At 39.0% G+C, this 26696-nt stretch overlaps 2 protein-coding genes across 13 annotated transcripts in view; one reads left to right on the top strand and one right to left on the bottom strand.

Annotated features, from left to right (window-relative positions):
• Positions 1–4089: 4089 nt before the first annotated feature.
• Positions 4090–24295, bottom strand: TATDN3 (TatD DNase domain containing 3). Of its 9 annotated transcripts, none has more exons than XM_082472032.1 (10): positions 24158–24295; positions 22437–22469; positions 21442–21515; positions 21141–21225; positions 12663–12725; positions 11638–11747; positions 11418–11473; positions 10017–10129; positions 7958–8056; positions 4090–5030 (listed from the first exon to the last, which is right to left on the bottom strand). In XM_082472032.1, exons 1-10 carry the CDS (start codon positions 24221–24223, stop codon positions 4887–4889), a joined length of 843 nt encoding a protein of 280 aa, XP_082328158.1. In that variant the 5' UTR covers positions 24224–24295; the 3' UTR covers positions 4090–4886. The 9 variants fall into 9 exon arrangements, with proteins under 9 accessions (XP_082328158.1, XP_082328159.1, XP_082328160.1 ...); XM_082472033.1 differs by having other exon boundaries at positions 7958–8038; XM_082472034.1 differs by having other exon boundaries at positions 7958–8035.
• A 12-nt stretch (positions 24296–24307) lies between these two features.
• The window catches only part of NSL1 (NSL1 component of MIS12 kinetochore complex), a gene marked incomplete at its 5' end in the record, with an annotated part of 81941 nt that continues 79552 nt past the window's right edge, over positions 24308–26696 (top strand). For all 4 annotated transcript variants that reach the window (XM_082472007.1, XM_082472005.1, XM_082472006.1 and 1 more), the window contains 2 exons: positions 24308–24607; positions 26455–26533. In XM_082472007.1, the coding sequence (XP_082328133.1) occupies positions 24308–24607; positions 26455–26533 (379 nt within the window). The remainder of the gene's footprint in view (positions 24608–26454; positions 26534–26696) is intronic.

Here is a 26696-nt window from a genome sequence, read left to right as displayed (position 1 = left end):
ACTTGATGACTATTTTTAGTGTTATGTTTGGATTCCTTTCTCTTTTTTGTTTGTATATTATAGATTTTTGGTTTGTGGTTACCATGAGGTTTATGTACATGTGACTCTACATGTGACTGTTTTAAGTTGCTGATTTCTTAAGTTCAAATGCATGTTAACAACTCTGCATTTTTACTCCACTCCCCCCAATGTTTACTATCTTTGACACGTATTTTTTTTGTTTTGTATACTCCTTAAATATTGAGGATATAGATGATTTTACTACTTTTGTCCTTTAACCTCCCTTTATACATGATTGATTTACTACTTTTACTGTGTATTTGCCTTTACCAATGAGCTTTTTCCTTTTGTAACTTTCACATTTCTAGCTGTGGCCTTTTCTTTTTCATTTAGAGAAGTCCCTTTAGCATTTCTTGTAAAGCCGGTTTGGTGGTGCTGAAGTCCTTCAGCTTTTGCTTGTCTGCAAAATTTGATCTATCAAATCTGAATGAAAGCCTTGCCAGGTAGAGTGTTCTTGGTTATAGGTTTTTCCCTTTCATTGTTTTGAATATATCATGCCACTCTGTTCTGGCCTGCAGAGTTTCTGCTGAAAAGTCAACTGATAGCTTTATGGGAGTTCCCTTGTAGTATGTAACTTGTAGATTTTCCCTTGATGCTTTTTTTTTTAAAAACACTGATTCCTTCCTTCCTCCTTCCCTCCCTCCCTTCTATGTTTTAGACACGCCGCACAGCATGAGCGATCAGATCCCCACCAGGGATTGAACTCATGCCCCCTGCAGTGGAAGCATGGAGTCTTAACCACTGGACTGCCAGGGAAGTCCCTCCCTTGATGCTTTTAATATTCTCTTTTTATCTTTAATTTTTGTCATTTTAATTACAATGTGTCTTAGTGTGGTCCTCTTTGGGCTGATCCTGTTTGAGACTCTCTGCTTCCTGGACCTGGATGTCTGTTTCCTTTCTCAAGTTAGGGAATTTTTTAGCTATTATGTCTTCAAATATGATCTTTGCTCTTGTTCTCTCCCTTCTCCTTCTGGGACCCCTATAATGTGAATGTTAGTATGCCTGATGTTGTCCCAGAGGTCTCTTTAAACTGTCCTCATTTCTTTTTATTCTTTTTTCTCTTCAGCATCAGTGATTTCCACTGTCTTCCAGCTTGCTGACTCATTCCTCCGTATCATTTAATCTGTTGATTCCTTCTAGTGCATTTTTCATTTTAGTTATTGTATCCTTCATCTCTGTTTGGTTCTTCTTTATATTTTCTAACTCTTTGTTAAAAACTTCTAACTTCTCATTCTGTTCGTACAATCTCCTCCTGAGTGCTTTGAACATCTTTACGATCATTAACTTGAACGTTTTATCAGATATATTGCCTATCTCCACTTCACTTAGTTCTTCTGGGGTTTTATCTTGCTACTTTGTTTGGAACATATTCCTCTGTTACCTCATTTTGCCTAATTTGCTGTTTTTATTTCCGTGTATTTGGTAGATTGGTTACATTTCCTGACTTTGGAGAATTGGCCTTTCATAGGAGACATCCTATGCATCTCAGCAGCACACTCCCCTCTGGTCACCAGAGCTATATGCTCTAGGGGTGCCCCCTATGTGTGCTGTGTGGGTCCTTCTGTTGTGGCAGGCTGAGTACTGTGGGAGGTCTGATAGTGTGTCTGGCCCCCGGTCTGGTTGGTTGACAGGTGCTGGTTAGCAGGGCCAGGTCATGAAGTGCTTGCTACCGAGTCCCAGGGATCACAGGGCTAGTGCTGGCCCACTGGTGGGTGGAGCTAGGTTCTGGGATTGGTGGTCGTGCGGCTGAGGTTCCCAGATCTAGCGTCAGCCTCCTGGTGGGTGGGCTGGTTCCTGACATGGCTGGTTGTGGGTTCTGGGGTGTCCCAAAGCTGGTGCTGACTTGCTGGTGAGTTGGGCTAGATACTGGAGCGGTTGGCTGAGGGGTCCAAGGTTTCTCTGAGCTGGTGTCAGCCTGCTGGTGGGTAAGCTGGATCCTGGGGCTGCTGGATGAGGGGCCCAAGGTGTCACAGAGCTGGTGCTGGCCTGCTGGTGGGTGGGCTGGGTCCTGACATGGGCTGGGCTAAGGGGCTGCAGTGGTCCTGGGCCTGGTGTCTGCATGCCTGTGGGGGAAGCCAGGTCTTGGGGCTAGTGCTGGCCCGCTGCTGGGCGGAGCTGTGTCCCAGGATCTCTGGCTGCAGGCCCTGGGGGTCCCAGGGTTGGTAAGATGGTCTGCTGATGGACAGGGCCCAGGCTGCAGCCCAGGTGATCGTGGGGCTGATGCACATCCACTGGTGGATGAGGCTGGTCCAGGGCCTAGCACTGGTGGGCAGGGCCATGTCCCAGGGTGACTGTGGGCTCAACGTGTCTGAAGACAGCAGGCCAGCTGGTGGGTGGGGCAGCATCTTCCCCCAGCTGGTTCTTTGGGCTGAGGTGTCCAGTACTGGTGCTGACAGGCTTGTGGGCAGGGCCAGGTCCCGGCGCTAATAAACTTGAAGGAGGATTCCAAAATGGCACTTGCCAGCACCAGTGTCCACGTGGTAGAAGCAGCTCCACAAAATTTTCTGCTGCAATTATTTACGTCCCCAGAGTGAGCTCCAGGTGCCTCCTGCCTCTTGGGGAGGCTCTCCAAGATCAGCAGGTGGGTCTGACCCAGGCTCCTTTCAAATCACTGCTTCTGCCCGGGGTCCTGGAGTGTGTGAGATTTTGTGTGCACCCTTTAAGGGTGGAGTCTCTATTTCCCGCAGCCCTCTGGGTCTCCAGAAAGTAAGCCCCCGTGGCCTTCAAAGCCAAACATTCTGGGGGCTCAACTTTTTGGTGTAGAACACCCGGGCCTGGGGAACTTGATGTGGGGCTCAGGCCCGTTACTCCTTGAGAAAAACCTCTGCAGTTGTAATCATCCTCCCATTCATGAGTCACCTACCTGGGCATATGAATCTTGACTATACCACGTCTCCGCCCTTCCTACCTGTCTCATTGCTGTTCCTTCTTTAGTTGCAGAAGATCTTTTCTGCTGGTCTTCTGCACTTTCTCATCAACAGTTACTCTGTAAACAGTTGTAATTTTGTGTGCCCACGAGAGGAGGTGAGCTCAGGGTCTTCCTACTCTGCCATCCCGGCCCCTCCTCAGAGACCTTCTCCATTCACTTATTTAAAAGATATGTGAGAGCATATGATATTGCAAACCTTGTTGCAAGACATGTAGAAGATGCAAAAACAAAAAAAGTATTTGTCCTCAAAAGGTTTGCAATCCCTGGAGGTGAAAAACATAAAGTAACCCTAGTAAAAAGGAGTTATGTTATAATGTCATCAGACTGGTTTTACAGTACTTCATTCTTCCTTTATTATAGTACTTCTCACATTGCTTAGAAATTTGTCCACTTGTCTATCTTCTTTAGTAAACTATGAACTGAAGGCCAGAACCATATCTTATTCCTCTCTGTAGCCTACGGACCTAGATTAATGGGTAACCTAGAGGAGGAGCAATAACTATTTGTGTAAAATGAAAGAAACTGATGAATAAATGAAGAAAATGGCTAAGCAATTTAGAGGGCAAGGATCATGTCTGGCTGGGGTGATTGCATAGGGTGAAGTCATTTAAGTTGGATCTTAAAGGATTTAAAGGTGAGAGTCTGAGAAAGGGAATGGGAGCAGGAGGAGGTAGAAAACAGGCAAAAGAAATACAGAGTTGAAAGAGAGATCAGAAGTCCAGTTTTAATATAACCTCCCATTAAATGTGTGAATTTCATCTGTCATGATGCTGATAAGTGGTTAAGTATCTCATAAAGCGTTCTATTGTGCTTCTTAGATAGTCTAGTTTGATTTGGACAATCTGCCCTAGAACTAGTTTTGATTCTTCTATAAATGAATTCATTTCAAAGTATTGAAGATTATGTAAAATCACTTGGCTTTTTAGGAAGTTAACTTATTTCTCTGGCAGGTACTTTTTCCAGTATTTGCTGCTTATATAATTTAACAAAATTAAATACTCATGTTTTGGTATGGATTGCAATACCTTGTAAACTACACATAAGATTTTTTCTAAAAAATTGTGGTAAAGTACACATAACGTAAAATTTACCATCTCAAGAATTTTTAAGGGTATAGTTTAATGGCTTCAAGCACATTCATACTGTTGTGCTACTATCACCACCATCCACTGGACTCTTTTCATACCAGAGATTTTTAAAACGTAAAAATATAAAATATTATTGCATGCAAAAAAGTCAGATACATTTTTAATAGAGCTATGTACATTTTAAACATGTGACAGAAGTCAGACTGAAACTTAAAACCAATTTATTAACTAAACTGTGGGCTTGGTATTTAACGGTCATTGCACAAACCATGGGCCTTATAAGTCAAAATCTAAGATCAATATAAAAACCTTGCACATTTTTCTCTTAAAATGAGAGATAATTCAAAGTACTAAAAGTTCAATTTTGCAAACCCAGAAAAGATAAGATTTCTGATAGTATAAGAAACTAGACACTCTCCTTTCACTGGATAAATCCTGTGGGAAATCAAACAGATGGTAAAGGATCAAACTTTAGCCTATTCCATGCCATCACAGTAGCACTTATTTCTTACCTGTGGGAGCCACCCTTGCCAGAAGAAATGGTTTCAGTTCATTTGGTGGTTCTATTTAACAGGGCAAAGTAAGAAGCAGTGGTATTTCCCAATCTCCTGCTAGGACTCCGTTAATTGAAAAGCAGTGCAAGGTAGAATTAGAACCCAGGGTTTTAGGATCTAAGCCCAGTTTTACTTCTAAGAAAACTATTTCTCTAAAATTATAATCCCGATACAATGGCTTCTTCAGTTCAGACTCTTCATCAGAACATTAATTTTTCTCAAACAGTGCCCTCTGCAGTTGATTTTGTTATGAAGCTATTTCGGGAGCAGGTACTGAAGCTTGGGAAATAGTTTCAATGCATTCTGTGTTGTCACTTCTATAACTTCCTCCACTGAGATCCCTTTCACCTGGGCAATATATTCTGCTGAAATGGAAATGTTTTGGGGCTCATTCCGTACCTGAGACAGACAAAGCAGACATTAATCAAACATGACACTCAAGAGAAGCAATCCTTGAAGACTGTAGATAAAAGAGATGAAAATGAGTTGGTCAAAACAACTGATGAGCACTTTTTTTTTTAATGGGGGTGAGGCGAAGCTGAGGAAAAGGCCCTGCGCTTCAGCTTGAAAGCTAAGGCTACAACATTAACTGTAAGTCTATGCTGTTCCTGAAAAGAGCCCTGGGGTATTACCAGTCGAGGTCCCAGCACCTAGCATATGAAGCAGTCTGCACGAAGTGGACACTTGGTGACCTGCCTGACTGATGAATTAACTGTCCTTTGGTTTGTTCCTCAAGTGAGTACTTGCAAAGGTTGCTTGGCCATTTCACCTCACAGGCTACATTACAGTTTGACTCAAGTAATGCCATGGTGTCTGGAAGACTACATAGATTATGTGGTCATATTTCACTGATTCTAAGATGCATTTCTCCCCTAACTTAACATCTCTGAAATTGATATATATTTTACTGACATTCAGTGGCATGTGAAAGTGTAATTGGTAGTGTTTTTTTCCTTAATGGTCACAAAACAGTGGTACATCTACAATCAGTGGCATTTAGATTTGATGAAATATATTATTGTTTTTATTATTAAGTTATCTACCCAGGATGATAATGTTCAGAGGAATAAGATAACTGTTAAGGTTAAAAAATAACCTTGATAACGTAGCCTAAGAAAACAATGAAAAATGTGCACCAAGATTTAGGTTCAAGGACATTCATCATATTGTTTATAATATAGTTGACCCCTGAAAAACATGGTTTTGAACTGTGTGGGTCCACTTATACATGGATTTTTTTTTCAATAAATACTACAGTACTACACAATCCAAGCATGGTTGAATCTGTGAATGCAGAACCATGAAAATGAGGGCTGAATCCGCAGATCCAAAACTGCAGACGTGGAGGGTGGACAGACATGTATTTTCCATGGTATGGGGTGGGGGTGGGGGGGTGGGAAGGGTGTTGGTACCCCTAAGCGCTTCTTGTTCAAGGGTCAACTGTACTGTGTTGGAAACAAACAACCTAAATGACAGTATCAAGTTAAATATATTGTGGCACATTCACACACTAAAATTTATATACTTATTAAACATGATGAGGAGAAGTATATTTATTGACATTTACATGTGTTCACCACATAAAAGCAAGTTATGAAATGATGTGTTGAGGCTAATCTTGTTTTTATGAAAAAAATATTATGTGTACATATATGGACATAAAAAAGTGTGGAAGGACATAAGCACTTTCATTTATTTAGTGCTTGTTGTAGGCAAGGTTTTGTTCTAAGGTTTTCATGGAATTTCTCATTTAATCCTCACAATAACTCTGTTAGATAGGTACTATTATTATTAGCATCCCTTTCTTACAGATAAGAAGGGATCCTAAACAGCGAGTAAGTAGCCCAGTTGAGGTTTAAACCTGTGCAACCTGACATCAGAGTTTATGCTTTTAACCACTATACTATAGTGGTAACCTTTCAGTGGTAGATGGTTCTATTTTCTTATGATTTTCTGGGTTTTCTATTTTTCTAGAACAAACACATTTTACTTAACAAAAAGCATATTCAGTTTTTTTTTTTTTGTTTTTACTTTTTGGCTGAGCTGTGCGGCATGCAGGATCTTAGTTCCCCGACCAGGGATTGAACCCGTGCCTGTGTACTTCCTCTGCAGGAAGGACGTGCAGAGTTCTAATCACTGGACCGCCAGGGAATTCCTCAGTTTTAAAATTCATTTATTCAATAAATGTTTTTGAGTACCTACTATGTGCAAGGCACTATGCCAGAAACCCACAATTTTTATCAAATCATCTAAATACAAACATAAAACTGAGTTATAAGAGCATTTGAAATTCATGTCTGTTTAGGGTGAAAAAGCTAGGTCTTTTTCATCCTATTTCACACTAACTAGGAAGGCAATTTTGTACCATTCTGTCCTACACTCAAACAAGAAAATAAATGTGGTTATAATCCTCTATTCTTTCATTCCTCTTCTATATTCTTACAAGAGCTGATTTATAAAATTATGTAACTAATTGGACATTAATTAGCAAAATAATCATAATGTAATTACAAATAATCATAGTTTATTAACAATTACATCAGTACTGCTCCCAAACCTCTTACTCTCAAGTGCCAGTCCTCTGAATCTGGGAGGCATGGAGACAGCTCTGATGGGCAGTCAGGGGCACTTAGTAAGCTACACAGTGGTAGGTGATTGTAATAGGCACTACTGTCTTCCTTTCAGATAATTATAATTTATAATGGTAGCAATAATTAAAATATGATTGTTTGTGGCCTACAATAACAAAATGCACAGCAAAGATCACATTAATAAATCTATGACTATATCAATACATCCTTGTACTGAAAGAAATTGAGGCTTATTTTAACATGCTAATTAAAAGAAGAAAAACATTTATTGAGCATCTACTATATACCAGACACACTAGGCACTTTCATATACATTACTTCATTTAATCCCCACTGTAATACTTCAAAGTATTTTACTATTATTTTACCTACATTTTATAAATGTAGAAACAGTTTCAGAGAGATTAAGGAACTTGCCCAAAGTTACACAGCTAATGGGTATCAGAGACAGGATTTGAATCCAGGCCTTTCTGACTCTAGACACTAAGCTTTTTACTATACTGGTCTGGATTTCAATATTACATAAATTAGGACATGACCCATATCAAATAATATTCTTTGTAGCACAACAGTCATATTTACAAAAGACTTGAGATTAAGTCAATATAACCTTTCAACCTAGCATTAAAGTAGGATCCCATTGTATTTGCACTGGAATGAGAAACACAGCTAAACTGAAAATAGTTCAAATAAAAGATACAATCTAAATAATGTAGAAATTAGAAAATCATTTACCTTTTTTTCTGGTCCTAGTGCAGGTGAATCTGTTTCCAAGCAAATCGAAGTTAAAGGCAACTGTTTCACAAGCTTCTGCTTCTTAGAGAAAAGAGAAAGCTAGTAAGTTTAAAACATGAGAAGTAAAGATTAAATAAGGAGCATTAAACCCACATGTCAATGCATACTACTCTGCAAGAATCTAAAATTCATGCTTTAATACTCAATTAATAAATGTTCACTATGTTCTCATCATTCTACATTAATGGTTAGATTTAAGAAGAAACATTCTTTGCCAAAAATTATCCGAAGCCTCTAGGAACCCAAAGAGTAGTAACCAAGAGCAAAAAATGAGGTAACATCCAGCAAGAACCCAAACATCTGATATCATATGCCTACTGAAAGATCCAAGGAAGAGTGACTTCCTTGGTGGCACAGTGGTTAAGAATCCACCTGCCAACGCAGGGGACAGGGGTTCAAGCCCTGGTCCGGGAAGATCCCACATGCCATGGAGCAACTAAGCCCACGAGCCACAACCACTAAGCCTGCACTCTAGAGTCCATGAGCCACAAGTACTGAGCCCACCTGCCACAACTACAGAAGCCCGCGCACCTAGAGCCCGTGCTCCGCAACAAGAGAAGCCACCCAATAAGAAGTCCGTGCACCATAATGAAGAGTAGCCCCTGCTCCCCTCAACTAGAGAAAGCCCGCACGCAGCAACGAAGACCCAACACAGCCAAAAATAAATAAATAAAATTTTTAAAATAAATAAATAAGAAATTTCTCCACAAATGATAAAAGTAGGAAAAAATAAAAGTAATCATGGACTATCAATTAACATGACCTAATTGACATTTCTAGAACTTTCCACCTGAAACCATATATAAGGCCCAGTGTCCCTGTATTTTGAAGTAAACTGCTTTTGCTTTAAGTCTCCCAGGCCTCCCCTGGGTCTCAAAAGGCTGGTTCAAGAGTTAGTGATTAGGGGGCTTCCCTGGTGGCGCAGTGGTTAAGAATCCGCCTGCCAATGCAGGGGACAAGGGTTCAAGCCCTGGTCTGGGAAGTTCCCACATGCCGCGGAGCAATGAAGCCCGTGCACCACAACTACTGAGCCTGCGCTCTAGAGCCCAAAAGCCACAACTACTGAGTCCTCGTGCCCCAACTATTGAAGCCCGTGCGCCTAGAGCCCGTGCTCCGCAACAAGAGAAGCCACCGCAATGAGAAGCCCATGCACCGCAACGAAGAGTAGCCCCCGCTCACCGCAACTGGAGAAAGCACACACGCAGCAAGGAAGACCCAACGCAGCCAAAAATAAATAAACAAAATAAATAAATAAATTAAAAAAAAAAAAAGAGTTAGTGATTAGGAAATGTGAAGATGTAGGAGCAATGAATAGCTGTTGGGTCGGAAAACTGGTAACAACTTAGACTATGAATTCGCCACATAGCAGAGTCACCAAATTCCCAGTTCCCTGAAAGTTATAGATAGAGGCCTGACACACACTCCTAAGCTGTTGTTACAGGAAGCAGACTCTCACCAGATGGAAACTGCTGACCTCAAGCATGTAGACCCCAGACCAGCTGAAACCAGAAGATTGATGATGCTCAAAACTTCACCTTGATGCCAACCAATTCGAGAACTGAGCACAAGCTGCTCACATACCCTGCAGCCTCCTCCCTCACACTGCCTTTAAAGTCCCTTTTCTGAAAGCTATCAGAAGTTCCGGTCTTTTGAGCATGAGCTGCCCAATTTTTTGTGAGTGGAAGTTTGTTTTGATGATATCCAATTTATCTATTTTTTTCTTTGGTTGCTTGTGCCTTTGGTGTCATAGCTAAGAAAACACTGCCTGATCCAAGGTCACAAAGATTTAGATCTGTTTTCTTCTAAGAGTTTTATAATTTTAGCTCTTATACTTAGGTCTCTGATCCACTTTTGAGTTACTCTTTATGTAAGTATGAGGTAGGGACCTAAGATTAATTTTTGCAATGAAACCAGAATAGTATCACAAGTATATAATAAAAGTTCATATTTTAAAGTATATTTCACAAAGTATAAAATGAGGTTTAATGAAAGAATTTACCTGTCCACTTCTTATGATAGAAGGAGGAATTGAGAAGAAGTACCCAGCTTTTACTCCTTCCATGGCTACAGATGGCCGACCATCAAATGCATGCAGCAACACTTTGTCAGCACCTCTCAAAAATTAAAGATAAATCACAGTTCCATTTTATTTCCTTAATGAGAGGTTTTCCCACCAATCAAATTGAACAACACAGATTTTAAGTAAATGTCGGTCACTATAAGGTTCTATGATTTCTAAAGAGTAGATAAACATATAGTGTTCAACCAGTAGAATAAAAATATAGTAAATTCTTAATCTTCAGAATAAAATTAATAAATACAATTGAGCAATTATTTAAACTTCCTATACCATCAAACCTTCTCCAAAAGTTTCTGAACTGTCAAATTATTGTTCCTAATAGGTTTTTAAGCAAATTGTCCTTAAGAAGGATGCTAGTGAAAGAAGAAATGAGAAAATAAATGACTCACAAATTCAACACTCAGAGTTAGTTTCACAAAAACCATCTCCAGTTCTTAAAGGATGGCTGCTCAGCCTGCACAAAAATCATGTTCTCGGTGAATCCAGGGGGATTCAGTACTCACCACTGAGAAATACAGTGCTTTCTAGTTGTAGGCAATTATGTTTACTTCACTATTTGATACTGTTGGTAGGTGTGACATTTCGTGGGTTACTACCGTGAGTTCTGAAATCAAATTAGTGGGTCACGACTGGCCAGTGTGTGCTTATATATTTGTGTGCATAACACACGCACACACACATATGTATACACACATACATACAGATGTGCTGCTTCTTAAACTTTTGTCAGTTCTCTGTATGTGTATATACTGAGTTTCGAAATAAAGTCAGTGCCAAAAACAGTACGTATATGTATATATTGAGTTTCAAAATAAAGTATATTTCTTACCGTGGACAGCACTTTAAAAATTTGAAAAGCAATCCTATGTGAAGTATTTTTTCTTTAGGAACAACTGGTGAAGATGACAGTGCATTTTATATAAGATGGCCACAATCTGTATAATACCATTTTCTAAAGCAGCAGCCATAAAACATGCAAAACAGTAACTCAACATGATCACCCTTCTTTGCTTTGTTTTTTCCTCTCTCACACAAGCTGATTAAAATGTTGGAGCTGCTAATTTTTAAATTAAGTCATTAAAATTACTTGATCCAATTTTTCATTTGCTTTATCCTGGCCTGATAAACATCATAATCACACTGAAAACCTTGTAAACAGTAGGCTGACTTGCAAAACCATCTTAGTTGATTTCCATCTCTACCCTTGACCCATTCCCTTCCCTTTAAGAAATCAAGTAAAGCATGGCTTGTTCTATGAGAATATGGACTGGAATTGTCAAACTTAAACATTAGGCACATTTTTCTCAGGAACCTAAATACCTTGCTCATTTAAGAGGCTGATGGTGGGTCTTCCAGCTGAACGTGAGTGAACATTTCTGGTAAACAACAAAAAAATTCTTTTTGAGTACTTAATATGAAATTATTATTTTTGTTATATTAAAGCAATTCAGAGAAAAAGAAAAGTAGAGCTCAATTTCAGGAGAATCATTACTTAATTTGCTCTGTAACTATTAATATAGAAAGATGATAATTAACCTACAAAGGCAAATTTAGTCTTTTGGCTAATTGGACCTGTCTGATTAGGACTTGTCTTTGCTCTTCCTTCTGTTCATCAGTGCCAGCAGTTCTGGGGGAGAAATCTAGTCCAACCTATAACAGAAAAATAAAACAGAATTACATGTTTATGGTTTAATGAATCCCAAAAGACATATTATGGAGCAGTACCGTCCAAGAGAAATATAATGGGAGCCATACACACAAGCCACATACACAAACCTTACAGTTTCCAGTAGCTACATTAAAAACACTAACAAGAAACAGGTGAAATTAATTTTAATAATATATTTAATCCACTATATCTAAAACATTACCAATATTATCGTATAGTCATATTATTATATCAACACATAATCAATGAAAAAAATTGAGTTATTTTACATTCTTTTTTTGAGGTACTGAGACTTTGAAATCCTCAGTGCATTTTATCCTGATAGCACATCTCAATTTGGGCCAGTCACATTTCAAGTGCTCAACAGCTACATGTGGTAACCACATTGGACAGTGAAGATTATAAATGACTGCTTCCCTTGATTCTATTCTGGCATGCATCGCGATAACCTAGATTCTGAATATAAGTGCTATTCTTATCTTTTATCTTTAATTATAAGTGGAATTACCAAGTGATAAGATGTTTCACAACTGTAAATTATTTAATAAAAAATGTTCTTTAATTATAAACTCTAACCTATTTAAAGTATGCTTGTATATACTATTTTAACTAACCAGAGACATAACCCTATGTAAGCAAAAGGAAAAAAAGAGCAAAGTATATTGAAATGTTAATAGTTTTCTTCCATTAACATAAGCCCATGGGGAAGCTTCTATTGTTTTATCCCTAAGTGCTTTTGCTTATTGAGGAAGTACTGACAAGTTATTATTCAGCTGAACAGGGTGAACATAATTATCCAAGTCTGTTATAGTCACCAATACTGAATTAAGGACTATTTTCATCTATCACATGAAAGTCTGGATTAGAAATCATTTGATCAGCTAGTGGGTATTTACCTCTCCAATTGCCAACAATCGATCCTTATAATTCTCGATAATGGGCAAAGCTACATCCAAATCCTAGAATGAAAAAAAAGTAAATTTATTAAAATAGAAGGAGAAGGGTATTTTACAGGCTTTGTATAAACACCTATTATATGCCAGGCAGTATGCTGTACTGGGTCCTTTACATAGTCAATACCTTTAACCAGTTGAGGAACTAAGAATGTAATCCTTCTATAATGATGAGTACTTCTGTCTGGAAATTTGAGTACAAACATCCCACATCCATTTAGGTTACAAGAACATGACTTCCTTTTTGAAAAAATATTTATTTATTTATTTATTATTTGGCTGCGCCGGGTCATAGTTGCGGCATACAGGATCTTCACTGCTGCGTGCGGGATCTTCATTGGGGCATGCAGGATCTTTTAGTTGTGGCATGCGGAATCTTTAGTTGCGGCAGCCAAACTCTTAGCTGTGGCATGTGGGATCTAGTTCCCTGACCAGGGATTGAACCCGGGCCCCCTGCATTGGGAGTGCAGAGTCTTAGCCACTGGACCACTTGGGAAGTCCCAAGAACATGACTCCTTATGAAGATTCCCGCTTAAACCCTTCCTTCTGTTTAGGAGGCATTTCCTGGCATTTAGGAGGAGTGAACTGGATTTCCTGGAACAGCTGAGCAAGAGAGAAGAAAGCCACCAGGTGGTCACCTTTGTGAGTTTTTGGGAGTGCACTGCTATGTTCTCCTCTTAGGGTACTGATGGCTTGTGAATTTTTAATAGTGATAATCCCATACATCCTTTGCACTATTTTCACTGATTTCTTTTGTCTTTATAGTCCTGTGTAGCCTACTTTTGTCCTAAAGGTTCAACAATATACATACTAAATATCACAAATATGTTGTTTGCCAACTACTGAAGTAACTGTGTACTGTTAGTTTCCATATTACTATTTCCACTTAAAAAGAAATCCCCCTGTGAGGGATCTCTTTAAGACAAGGAAAAGACAAATACATGGAAAATTTGCTTCTAGATATTTTAAGTCTAGGATTTTAGTCTCAGAATATGTAAATTCAAGGTACTTCTAGTGAGGATAATCAGAACAAGGGAGAATTAAGAAAAGGGAGGTAAACCATATGGTAGAGGAAGAAGAGGAGATTTTATAATTATACCTCAAGAGAGAGAAAAGAAGATGAGGAAGGCTAAATCAAGGCCTTAGATATTCCAGTAGACTCAATGAAGAATTAATATTGTCATGTGGAGCTAAGAGTATATAACCCTAAATACCAGAGAAGATGTCTGGCAATAGCTGAGTAGGTCAAAGTGTCAGGCAAAGATTTTCCATATCAAACATCCAAACTACTGTGTGTCTGTGGGACCTCAAAGGGACTGGAGAAGTTGGAGAGATTACTCAGGAAATGTTTGATACTTAGAAAGTCTTCAGTCAGAAAGAAATTACACATTTGGATGAAGACCAGATACAGGGAAAAATTTCTTCTTGGAATATGTATTATCTATAAAAAGAAGCAAAATAAATTTACAATGAGACTGTTCCAATTCCTCATGAAATATTTTGGAAGTTTCTGGCAAGTCAGGTATAGTAAATAGAAATTAATATAATTCATATCACAGATTCAATACGTGTAAATGTATGTGCGGTCTTTATCATTTTAATAGATGTAAAAATATTTATAAGGACATTCATAGGTCTAAATCTGACTTCAGTTCTATTCCCACTTCCTCCATAAAGTTTCAAGTTCTTTAACAGCTAATGGTTCTATTGTGGGGTTTTAAAATATCCTATACCTCTATACTCTATGACTGGGAATACTACAACTAAATAATTATTCATGATTTACAAATGAGGAAATTGAGACTTGGCAAAGTTAAGTGCCACAGATCACAGAAGCCAGTAGGCCAAGTCTCTCTGACTTCAAAGCCCATGCTGTTTCCACTATGCTATTGAAAGAAGAAAGGAGAGAGAAGGAAAGAATGGAAGAAGGAAGGGCAAAGGGGAGGGAGGAGATGAGATTTATTCTGAATGATTTAAAATAATTAGAATTGATTTTTTTATTAAAGAAAATGTTTAGTCTTCAGAACCTTTAGAACAGGGGTCAGGCGTGTAACCGAAATGAGTGAAGTGGGTTAAGTAGGGACAGGAGCCAACTGGACAGCACATGCCCTGCCTGGAGGGGGCAGTAGCTTGTAGACAGTGAATTGTGATTCCCCAGGGTATCCCAGGGGCTTAAATTCTGCCTGGTAATAATATTTATTGAATGAGTTAATTCAGGAATATGCTGAAAGATTTGTGTGATGCTAGGCAATTTTCATTTTATAAACCAAGGTAATTTAATGGATACTTACTATTGTACATACCTACTTTTGTACCACATGGTAGGAGCTTGTAATCTAACCACGATGGGAAAACTAAACTATTGTGGCGACTACAAGCACATCAGGAAGAAAACTGCTTAACTCTGGTCTTTTCCAGTGGGCTATCTTGAGATTTGCTGAGTTCCTGTCTGCTTTGAGAATCTAGATTTACCTGTATGTTGTTGGTATTTTATTTAGTTTTGTAAGTTAAATAGTCCTATCAGTTCTACATTCATGCCAAAAATATGCCAAATCCACTCCCTTCTCTTCATCTCCACTGCTACCACTCTGGTCCAATCCACCATCGTTTCTCACATGGACTATTGCAACAGTCTTTTAACTATTCTCCCTTCTTCCTTTTTTGCCCTCTTCAAAATTGATTCTTCACACCATTGTCAAGGGGATCTTTTCAAAACAGAAATCATATCTTGTCACTCCTTACTTTAAATCCCCCACTGATGTAAATGACAATCCAACAAGGCCCTGTATGAGGTGATTGGGGATCCCTGCCCAACCCCTCTGACCTCACTATTCCTCCCTCTTCCATCTAGTCACATCAGTCCTCTTTCTATTTCTTGACCACATCAAACTTGTAACTACCTTAGGACCTTTGTGCTTCATTGTTTCCTTTGCCTTCAACACTCTGACCCCTCTCTTTGCATGGCCAACTGCATTCAGGTTGCAGTTCAAACGTCACCTCCTCAGAGAGGCCTTCCTTGACTACACAATCTAAAAACCAGCATCCACAATCCCCATCACATAATCTTGTTTCATTGCCTTTAAAGCACTTAGTTCATGTATCTAATTATTGACTGCCTTCCCCAATCCAGAATCTGGCTTCTGTGAGAGGGATTTTACTCTATAGTGCTTAGAACAGTGTTTGAAATATAGTACATGCTCACTAAACACTTGTTGACTGACTACCGAAATGAAGGACTATTAGTATAAATCTCTACATAAATGAAAGAAACACTGTCCTGCTATCATCCCCAACATTTTGGGAATTGCAACTCTCTAGCAAGTTAGCTAATTTTATCATATCAACAACTCAGGAAATCTACAGGATAAATATTTATTTTTACCTGAAGTGAATTAAAAGTAATTTTGTTTCAAAATAAGTAGAACTGAGAGGGCAGACAGCAGAAGAGGGCAGACAGCAGAAGCAAGAAAAACTACAATCCTGCAGCCTGTGGACCAAAACCCACAGTTACAGAAAGACAGACAAGATGAAAAGGCAGAGGGCTATGTACCAGATGAAGGAACAAGAAAAAACCCCAGAAAAACAACTGAATGAAGTGGAGATAGGCAACCTTCCAGAAAAAGAATTCAGAATAATGATAGTGAAGATGATCCAGGACCTCGGAATAAGAATGGAGGCAAAGATTGAGAAGATGCAAGAAATGATTAACAAAGACCTAGAAGAATTAAAGAACAAACAAACAGAGATGACCAATACAATAACTGAAATGAAAACTACACTAGAAGGAATCAGTAGCACAATAACTGAGGCAGAAGAACGGATAAGTGACCTGGAAGACAGAATGGTGGAATTCACTGCTGCAGAACAGACTAAAGAAAAAAGAATGAAAAGAAATGAAGACAGCCTAAGAGACCTCTGGGACAACATTAAACACAACAACATTTGCATTATAGGGGTCCCAGAAGGAGAAGAGAGAGAGAAAGGACCAGAGAAAATATTTGAAGAGATTATAGTCGAAAACTTCCCTAACATGGGAAAGGAAATAGCCACCCAAGTCCAGGAAGCGCAGAGAGTCCCATACAGGATAAACCCAAGGAGAAACACGCCGAGACACATAGTAATCAAACTGGCAAAAATTAAAGACAAAGAAAAATTATTGAAAGCAGCAAGGGAAAAACGACAAATAACATACAAGGGAACTCCCAAAAGGTTAACAATTGATTTCTCAGCAGAAACTCTGCAAGCCAGAAGGGAGTGGCATGATATACTTAAAGTGATGAAAGGGAAGAACCTACAACCAAGATTACTCTACCCGGCAAGGATCTCATTTAGATTTGATGGAGAAATCAAAAGCTTTACAGACAAGCAAAAGCTAAGAGAATTCAGCACCACCAAACCAGCTCTACAACAAATGCTAAAGGAACTTCTCTAAGTGGGAAACACAAGAGAAGAAAAGGACCTACAAAAACAAACCCAAAACAATTAAAAAAATGGTCATAGGAACATACATATCGATAATTACCTTAAACGTGAATGGATTAAATGCCCCAACCAAAAGACATAGACTGGCTGAATGGATACAAAAACAAGACCCATCTATATGCTGTCTACAAGAGACCCAAGTCAGACCTAGGGACACATACAGACTGAAAGTGAGGGGATGGAAAAAGATATTCCATGCAAATGGAAATCAAAAGAAAGCTGGAGTAGCTATACTCATATCAGATAAAATAGACTTTAAAATAAAGAATGTTACAAGAGACAAGGAAGGACACTACATAATGATCAAGGGATCAATCCAAGAAGAAGATATAACAATTATAAATATATATGCACCCAACATAGGAGCACCTCAATACATAAGGCAACTGCTAACAGCTATAAAAGAGGAAATCGACAGTAACATAATAATAGTGGGGGACTTTAACACCTAACTTACACCAATGGACAGATCATCCAAAATGAAAATAAATAAGGAAACAGAAGCTTTAAATGACACAATAGACCAGATAGATTTAATTGATATATATAGGACATTCCATCCAAAAACAGCAGATTACACGTTCTTCTCAAGTGCGCACGGAACATTCTCCAGGATAGATCACATCTTGGGTCACAAATCAAGCCTCAGTAAATTTAAGAAAATTGAAATCATATCAAGCATCTTTTCTGACCACAACGCTATGAGATTAGGAATGAATTACAGGGAAAAAAACGTAAAAAAGACAAACACATGGAGGCTAAACAATACGTTACTAAATAACCAAGAGATCACTGAAGAAATCAAAGAGGAAATAAAAAAATACCTAGAGACAAATGACAATGAAAACACGACGACCCAAAACCTATGGGATGCAGCAAAAGCAGTTCTAAGAGGGAAGTTTATAGCTATACAAGCCTACCTCAAGAAACAAGAAAAATCTCAAGTAAACAATCTAACCTTACACCTAAAGAAACTAGAGAAAGAAGAACAAACAAAACCCAAAGTTAGCAGAATGAAAGAAATCATAAAGATCAGAGCAGAAATAAATGAAATAGAAACAAAGAAAACAATAGCAAAGATCAATAAAACTAAAAGTTGGTTCTTTGAGAAGATAAACAAAATTGATAAGCCATTAGCCAGACTCATCAAGAAAAAGAGGGAGAGGACTCAAATCAATAAAATCAGAAATGAAAAAGGAGAAGTTACAACAGACACCGCAGAAATACAAAGCATCCTGAGAGACTACTACAAGCAACTTTATGCCAATAAAATGGACAACCTGGAAGAAATGGACAAATTCTTAGAAAGGTATAACCTTCCAAGACTGAACCAGGAAGAAACAGAAAATATGAACAGACCAATCACAAGTAATGAAATTGAAACTGTGATTAAAAATCTTCCAACAAACAAAAGTCCAGGACCAGATGGCTTCACAGGTGAATTCTATCAAACATTTAGAGAAGAGCTAACACCTATCCTTCTCAAACTCTTCCAAAATATTGCAGAGGAAGGAACACTCCCAAACTCATTCTATGAGGCCACCATCACCCTGATACCAAAACCAGACAAAGACACTACAAAAAAAGAAAATTACAGACCAATATCACTGATGAATATAGATGCAAAAATCCTCAACAAAATACTAGCAAACAGAATCCAACAACACATTAAAAGGATCATACACCACGATCAAGTGGGATTTATCCCAGGGATGCAAGGATTCTTCAATATACGCAAATCAATCAACGTGATACACCATATTAACAAATTGAAGAATAAAAACCATATGATCATCTCAATAGATGCAGAAAAAGCTTTTGACAAAATTCAACACCCATTTATGATAAAAACTCTCCAGAAAGTGGGCATAGAGGGGACCTACCTCAACATAATAAAGGCCATATATGACAAACCCACAGCAAACATCATTCTCAATGGTGAAAAACTGAAAGCATTTCCTCTAAGATCAGGAACGAGACAAGGATGTCCACTCTCACCACTATTGTTCAACATAGTTCTGGAAGTCCTAGCCACGGCAATCAGAGAAGAAAAAGAAATAAAAGGAATACAAATTGGAAAAGAAGAAGTAAAACTGTCAGTGTGTGCGGATGACATGATACTATACATAGAGAATCCTAAAACTGCCACCAGAAAACTGCTAGACCTAATTAATGAATATGGTAAAGTTGCAGGATACAAAATTAATGCACAGAAATCTCTTGCATTCCTATACACTAATGATGAAAAATCTGAAAGAGAAATTATGGAAACACTCCCATTTACCATTGCAACAAAAAGAATAAAATACCTAGGAATAAACCTACCTAGGGAGACAAAAGACCTGTATGCAGAAAACTATAAGACACTGATGAAAGAAATTAAAGATGATACCAACAGATGGAGAGATATACCATGTTCTTGGAATGGAAGAATCAACATTGTGAAAATGAGTATACTACCCAAAGCAATCTACAGAGTCAATGCAAACCCTATCAAATTACCAATGGCATTTTTTACGGAGCTAGAACAAATCATCTTAAAATTTGTATGGAGACACAAAAGACCCCGAATAGCCAAAGCAGTCTTGAGGGAAAAAAATGGAGCTGGAGGAATCAGACTCCCTGACTTCAGACTATACTACAAAGCTACAGTAATAAAGACAATATGGTACTGGCACAAAAACAGAAACATAGATCAATGGAACAAGATAGAAAGCCCAGAGATTAACCCACGCACCTATGGTCAACTAATCTATGACAAAGGAGGCAAAGATATACAGTGGAGAAAAGACAGTCTCTTCAATAAGTGGTGCTGGGAAAACTGGACAGCTACATGTAAAAGAATGAAATTAGAATACTCCCTAACACCATACACAAAAATAAACTCAAAATGGATTAGAGACCTAAATATAAGACTGGACACTATAAAACTCTTAGAGGAAAACATAGGAAGAACACTCTTTGACATAAATCACAGCAAGATCTTTTTTGATCCACCCCCTAGAGTAATGGAAATAAAAAAGAAAAAAAAAAAAAAAGTAGAACTACCTCAGGTATCCTAATGTAGGAATACAGATATATTATTATAAAAAATGATAGTCCTCATATCTTAATTTATTCATAGATAACAAAAAGTCTTTACTTCTTCAACATGGGGCTTTCAATCTCATTATGTAATAAAGCACTCAGGAAACTGTGCATCTCCCTGATGCTGAGTCAGGAGACAAGTCTGAAATATAAGACATATTGACTACTGTGAGTCAGTGAGATCTTGTGGGTAGGAATTTTTTTAGAGAGGGTATAAAAGTAATGCAGTTTAACAGATCAAGAGCACTCCTATAGGGATAGTTCAATGTTCAAAGAAGACACTATGTACTTGAACTCATCTGTTCCCTTATAGTACCGCATCTATGAATTTGTATCTATCTTTTTCTGGATATTTTATCACTTTTTTTGTCAAAGCAATATGACAACATGATAAAAAATATGAAAACAAGGTGCTTATAACTCTACCAGACCATCACGAGTATAATTTCTGTACTTTTCTCTCTAGTCTTTTCCTTATAGAATATATTTTTACATGGATGTCACAGTGAATAAACCATTTGGTATCCTGCTTGTCTCCCTACACTATACTGTAAACATTTTCCATGTTACTACATAAACCTTATAATCCACACTTTCTATAGTTATATTTAACATTGTAGCATTATATTTAACACTGTATAAGTTAACTAGTTATTTATTTATTTCCTAACCTCTAGGCTGTTTCCACTTTTTCCCTATTTCAAATAACTGCTGTAGCAAACATCTTTGTGAAAGAAGACAGAATTTCTTTCTTTTGGATTATTGCCTTACAATATTAATTTGAAAGAGGAGGAGTACTGAGTCAAAAGATATCATGATTTTTTTATGGTTCTTGTTTTATAAGACTGTTACCTTTAACGTGACACTTCTTTGGTCTTTTGGTGAAACTCCCTGAACTGGGTGAACACCCAAGCATGGCAGGACAAATCCATTATACCTAAAAATGTAGAACGAATTAAGAAAACAGAATATTAGACTAGGAGACAAAGTTACTCCGAAGAACAAGTAGGAAAGAACTGTTTTAGGGCTATGTTAATGTGATCGTTTTTCTTCTCATTCTCTTTAAAAACTGATGATCTTTGATGTTATAAATATGACATCATAACTGCATCCTTATTAGCAACTCTTTCTAATTCTTAATGAGAAGTAACACCTTTCTGAAAGCTGCATAATCTTTTCAAATTCTCCTGAATGTTCAGCAACCACCACAAGAGCCATAACATTGGCCTGCAACAAAAATGAATAGAATAGTTAGAGTCTCAAACAATATACATCCAATATAATTAAATAAAAATTTAAAGTTTTCTATGCTTTTAGTTATCCTTGCTCACTCACGCTCCATCAATATAATCATAATAGCTATCACTGAGTAGTTACTATGTTTCTGGTATTACGTTCGGTGAATATAAATATTACTCCCCATTTAATCTACATACTCCTATGACATAGGCATTGCTGTAATCCACTGGATGGATCAAAAGACAGAGTTTTGGATGGAGTCAAATAACTTGTCCAAGATCACTAGCCCTGTGTAACTCCAAACCCCATACTCCTAATTAAGCTAACACAGTGAAAGATGGCTGTATGCAAAAATGGCAACCATTTCTGACTATCACTTTTGGGGAAGACCACAAAATGCTAACTTCATAAATACTTCCAAAGATTAATAATTTTTTTCCCCACACAAATCAAACTGTTTCAGAAAACTTTTATAATTTCTCCAAGATCTCCAGAATGTTAATTCAAGAACTGACAGATGGACCAATTTGTTCCATATTGCTGGTAAGCACGGTGGCTGTGGGAATGTGTTTTGGATTCAGACTATCTTGTCTGCATCACTTACTAGTGGTGTGTCTTTGGACAAGTTAATCTCTAGGCCTTAGTTTCCACATCTATAAAATGGGTAACGGTTGGCTATAAAATAGTAGCTTCCTCAGAAGCTTGCTGTGAAACATTAAATGACATAATGTACAGGATGGGCTTAGCTCAGTGCCTGGCACATAGTAAACAATAAATTCTGTTTATTATTAACTTATTATTATTGAAGTAACAACAACATAGTATAACTAAATTTCAAGTTGTTTTAGATCAAAATTAGGAGGAAAATAAAAACAACCAAAAAAAGGGCAATTATAGGTATTGGCTTACTTTCTTGGCTTTCTCCAACACATCATCCAGATCCTAAAATAAACATAAGTAATCACAATCATTTTAGATGGATAAGTGTCCTTTGGCTGTGTATATCAATGTAGTTGAGGCACCATAAAGAATGACAATGATGGCAAGGAACAGGGTGGTGGAATGTGAAGAGCCTATGCTGACCCTACCTTCCATTTACTCTCTCAGTAAAATGTGGCTTCTGTTCCCACTCTACTAAAACAGAAACTGTTATTGTCAAATATAAAAGACACTTCTCTGTCTTCCTACTCTACCCCTCAACAGCATTAGAAACTCCTCACTTGTCCACTCCTTCCTTCTTGAAATATTTTCCACTCTTGGCTTCTGCAAATCCTCCTCTCTAGCTGGCTGCTACTTTTCAGTCTCCTCTACTGGCTCTCTCTTCTCTATCTGATTTCAGAACCCTATGCTTCTCTCTCTGACTCACCTTAAGTACTCTTATTACTATACTCATTATGCTAATGAGTCCCCAGTTTTTATCTCCAGCCTATAAATCTCTCCTGAACCCAAGATTCACATTTTAAAATGACCATATGACATCTCCACTTGGATGGGTATTAGTTTTCAACATGTGCGGAACATAACTATTTTCTCCTCAACAAACCTATTCTTTCTGCCTGCCCTCTCCAACCTCAGTTTTCCCTCATCTCAGCACCACCACCTCTCTACAGCATCCTCAAGTTCTCCCTTTCCCTCTCTTTCCACATCCAATTCCTCTGAGCATGTACTACAGATTCTATCTCTAAAATATACCTTGAATCCATCTGCTTCTCTCAAACTCCCCTGCAACCACTATCTTTAGTCTAAATACTGCAAAAGCTTCCAAGCTGGTCTTCTAGCTTCCATTCTTGTTCTCCTCTGTCCATTAGCCACACATCAGCAAAATGGTTTTTAAATGGATTATCAGATCTTGTCTCTCTCCTTAAAAAACAAAGCCCTTTACTGAGCCCCATTGTGCTTCTAATGAAATGCGAACTCCTGCCTCACGAATCCTCTGCAAACCTCTTCGGTCTTGTTTTACGCGTCTCTCTTTTTAGCTCATCAGGCTCCACCCAGCCTTTCGGTAGCTTGAACGTCCAAATTCTGTCTTGTCTGGAGGCCTGCAACCCGCCTGCTTTCCTCACCACCATGCACTCACCGCTTGGTCTTTCCAGCACCAATTTAAGCTTCACCTCTTGAGAGGTTTTTCCCCTAAAATAGACCCCGCTCTTCTTTATTATTAGTCTCTAGTTTCCAATGTAGCGGGTAAAACACTTTGAAATTACGTGTGTGTGCGCGCGCGCTGGTTTTTGTTTGCTTCGCTCCCCTGTAGAACTGGAGCACGCGGCGTGCGGTAGTGAGCCCGAGTTTCGCGGACGGCGTCCTGGGGAAAGTCGATTCTCTGCCCGGAGCTGAGAGGCTGGTAGGATAAACAGCCGGGCCAAGGCGGGGTAGGGGGAAGAATTCCAGTAGCCGGTAACAGCAAATAAAAGCCAAGTGGAGATAGAGGGCTTATGGATATTCGGGATGGGAAAAAAAAAAAATCATTGTGAGTGAGATTAAATAGGGAGTAAGGAGCAAGTCGCACAGGACCACAGACGGGGGCCTGGGAGGATTTGGGGCTTCGCTCTAAGGGAGGAGAACAAGGATAGTCTGAAGGGAAAGGATGGGGGCCTCCCTGCTCCCACGGGCCCGACCTCGCCCTCACATACGTGGTCAAAGTCCGGGGCGGAGAGGTGGCAGTGACAGTCCACCAGCCCTACGCCCACCGCCCCCATCGCCACAGCCACTGAATCCCTCGACTTGCCCGCGGAGCCTCAGGCGGAACGCTGCTGCTGCGGGCCGAGTTTCCGGCCGGACGTATGCTCCTTCCTCCCGGGGAACCAGCTCTTCCGCTCCCAGAGTTCCCGCCCACAATTCAAGTTGGAAAAATGGAGGGGGCTGAGTCGGTGTCCCTTTCTCCTCCACGGGACGTGGAGAGAGTGGCCGGAACAGACGATGGAGCCTCGGTCCTTGCCACCTCCCGAAAAGACTTCCGGGTGCGCTGCACCTCGAAGCGGGCCGTGACGGAAATGCTAGAACTGTGCGGCTGCTTCGTGCAAAAGCTGGGGGACGCGCTGCCAGAGGAGATTCGGGAGCCCGTGCTGCGAGATGCGCAGTGGGTACGGGCCCAGTCTTGTCTTATCACCCCCTGTCTCCACACCCCCGGTCTCAGTGGTCAGAAAGAGCGCACAGCAGGCTTCGGCAGAGTTAACGGTGCCCCACGCTTGGTTAGAAGCAGCCCGGGACACGGGAGGGAACGAAGTAGATGCTAGAGGCAGCTGGGTATTGTTAATTACTTGGACCAGTGCTGTCCGATAGAAAATACAAGGCAAGCCATGTATGTAACTTGAAATTAAAAGTAAGAAAAAATAGATGAAATTAATAACATTTATTTAACCATGTCCAAGATATCGTTTTAACTTGTAATAATTAAAAAAAGAACGAGATAGTTAAATGAACGAGATAGTTTACATTCTTTTGTTCATACTAAGCTTTTCAAATCTGTCTTAAACTTACAGCTCATCTCCTTTCCTACTAGCCACATTTTAAGGCTTCAGCAGCCATCAGGTGGCTAGTTGCTCCCCTATTGGAAGGTGCAGACAGAGACTCTGCGAAATTCTCTAGGAGAGGGTAATCTTGGAAGTCAGTCAGTCAGTCACCAGGCTAGCTTTTGGTCTTTCCTTTTGTTTGTTTTAGAACATCTTGTGAAGAGAGCGAAAACTTCCCTACAAGTCTAAAGTAGATAAGGAAGCTGTCTTGCTTATAAACTTCAGTAAGATCACACAATGGCCCTTATAATACATTTCCCCTTCCTTTCTTAAATATTTTGCAAAGCCCTGGAGAAGATAGTTTTTTGGGGAAAGACACAACAAATTGAGGGATTTGTGCCTGTCAAAAGGAAGCACACAATCTATTTATATTCAGGAAAAAAAGTTAAAATGCTTATAATGCAGTACAGTTTTGAGTGTGAATGACCACAGTGCAACCAAAATAAAGGTTAAATGGATGAAGAATGAACACTCCCTGGGTTGTGATTCTGTATTCCAGTGTTGTGTACACTGGCTCTTATATCATTCTCCTCTTGCAAGCAAGGGAAGAATAGAGACATACCTGAGGACATTTTTAGTAGTTTCTTGGGAGAAGACTGTTTTGTTGTGTAATGATCTTAGAATTTACCCCTTTCTAGGAAGTGCTAAGGTGCTTAGAACATTTAATTACCTTACAAAAAAGAGGAACTTGGCTTAACCTATTATACCTTATTTAATGGATGAGAAAGTGGATTAGAAGATAAAAGGTGTGAAACTACCAAGGGAATTAACTTGTTTTACTATAATTAAGAGAGCAGATAAAAGGCAGAGACTTTAATTATGTTGATATCTCTTTATCTAAAACCACATAATATAGTATTATCACATTCTTTTTTGTGATAGTTATTTTTAAATTTAGTTTATTGAAGTATAGTTGATTTACAGTGTGTTAATTTCTACTGTACAGCAGTGATTCAGTTATATATGCATTCTTTTTTAAAAAAATTTTATTTATTTATTTTTGGCTGCGTTGGGTCTTTGTTGCTGTGCGCAGGCTTTCTCTAGTTGTGGCGAGCAGGAGCTGCTCTTTGTTGCAGTGTGCAGGCTTTTCATTGAGGTGGCTTCTCTTGTTGCAAAGCACGGGCTCTAGGTGAGCGGGCTTCAGTAGTTGCGGCACGCGGACTCTAGAGTGCAGGCTCAGTAGTTGTGGTGCACAGGCTTAGTTGCTCCGAGGCATGTGGGATCTTCCTGGACCAGGGCTCGAACCCGTGTCCCCTGCATTGGCAGGCGGATTCTTAACCATTGCGCCACCAGGGAAGCCCCTGCTACTTTTTTTAATATTCTCTATCACAAATTCTGAAATTGTTATTTTGCCAAAATGTTTGAATTCAGTATTTAAAGTTATTTTCAATGACTTGACTATTGTGACTTTATTGCAGACTTTTGAATCAGCTGTGCAAGAGAATGTCAGCATTAATGGGCAAGCATGGCAGGAAGCTTCAGACAATTACTTTATGGGTATGTGATTTCGCTTTGTCCCTCTGTCATTCATTTCTGAGTTATTTTTGTGGCTAGTTTTATTTATTAATTTAATTTAATTTTATTTTATTTTTGGTCGTGCTGCGAGGCTTGCAGGGTCTTAGTTCCCCAACCAGGGATCGAACCTGTGTGGAGTCCTAAC

This window comes from Balaenoptera physalus, assembly GCF_965194825.1.
Source record: "Balaenoptera physalus genome assembly, chromosome: 1".
NCBI lineage: Eukaryota > Metazoa > Chordata > Mammalia > Artiodactyla > Balaenopteridae > Balaenoptera > Balaenoptera physalus.
The sequence above is the reverse complement of the archived record's forward strand: the minus strand, read 5'-3'. Positions and strand labels throughout refer to the sequence as shown.

Bases quoted from the DNA above. Each gene is read 5' to 3' on its own strand.
- TATDN3 (XM_082472032.1), bottom strand. From the start codon at position 24,223: ATGGGGGCGGTGGGCGTAGGGCTGGTGGACTGTCACTGCCACCTCTCC. The intron at 21,226-21,441 runs GTGTTACTTCTC...CTACATTTTTAG, and splicing joins ATTATGCAGCTTTCAGAAAG to GTATAATGGATTTGTCCTGC. The intron at 12,726-21,140 runs GTAACAGTCTTA...TTTTCATTCTAG, and splicing joins AAAGAAGTGTCACGTTAAAG to GATTTGGATGTAGCTTTGCC.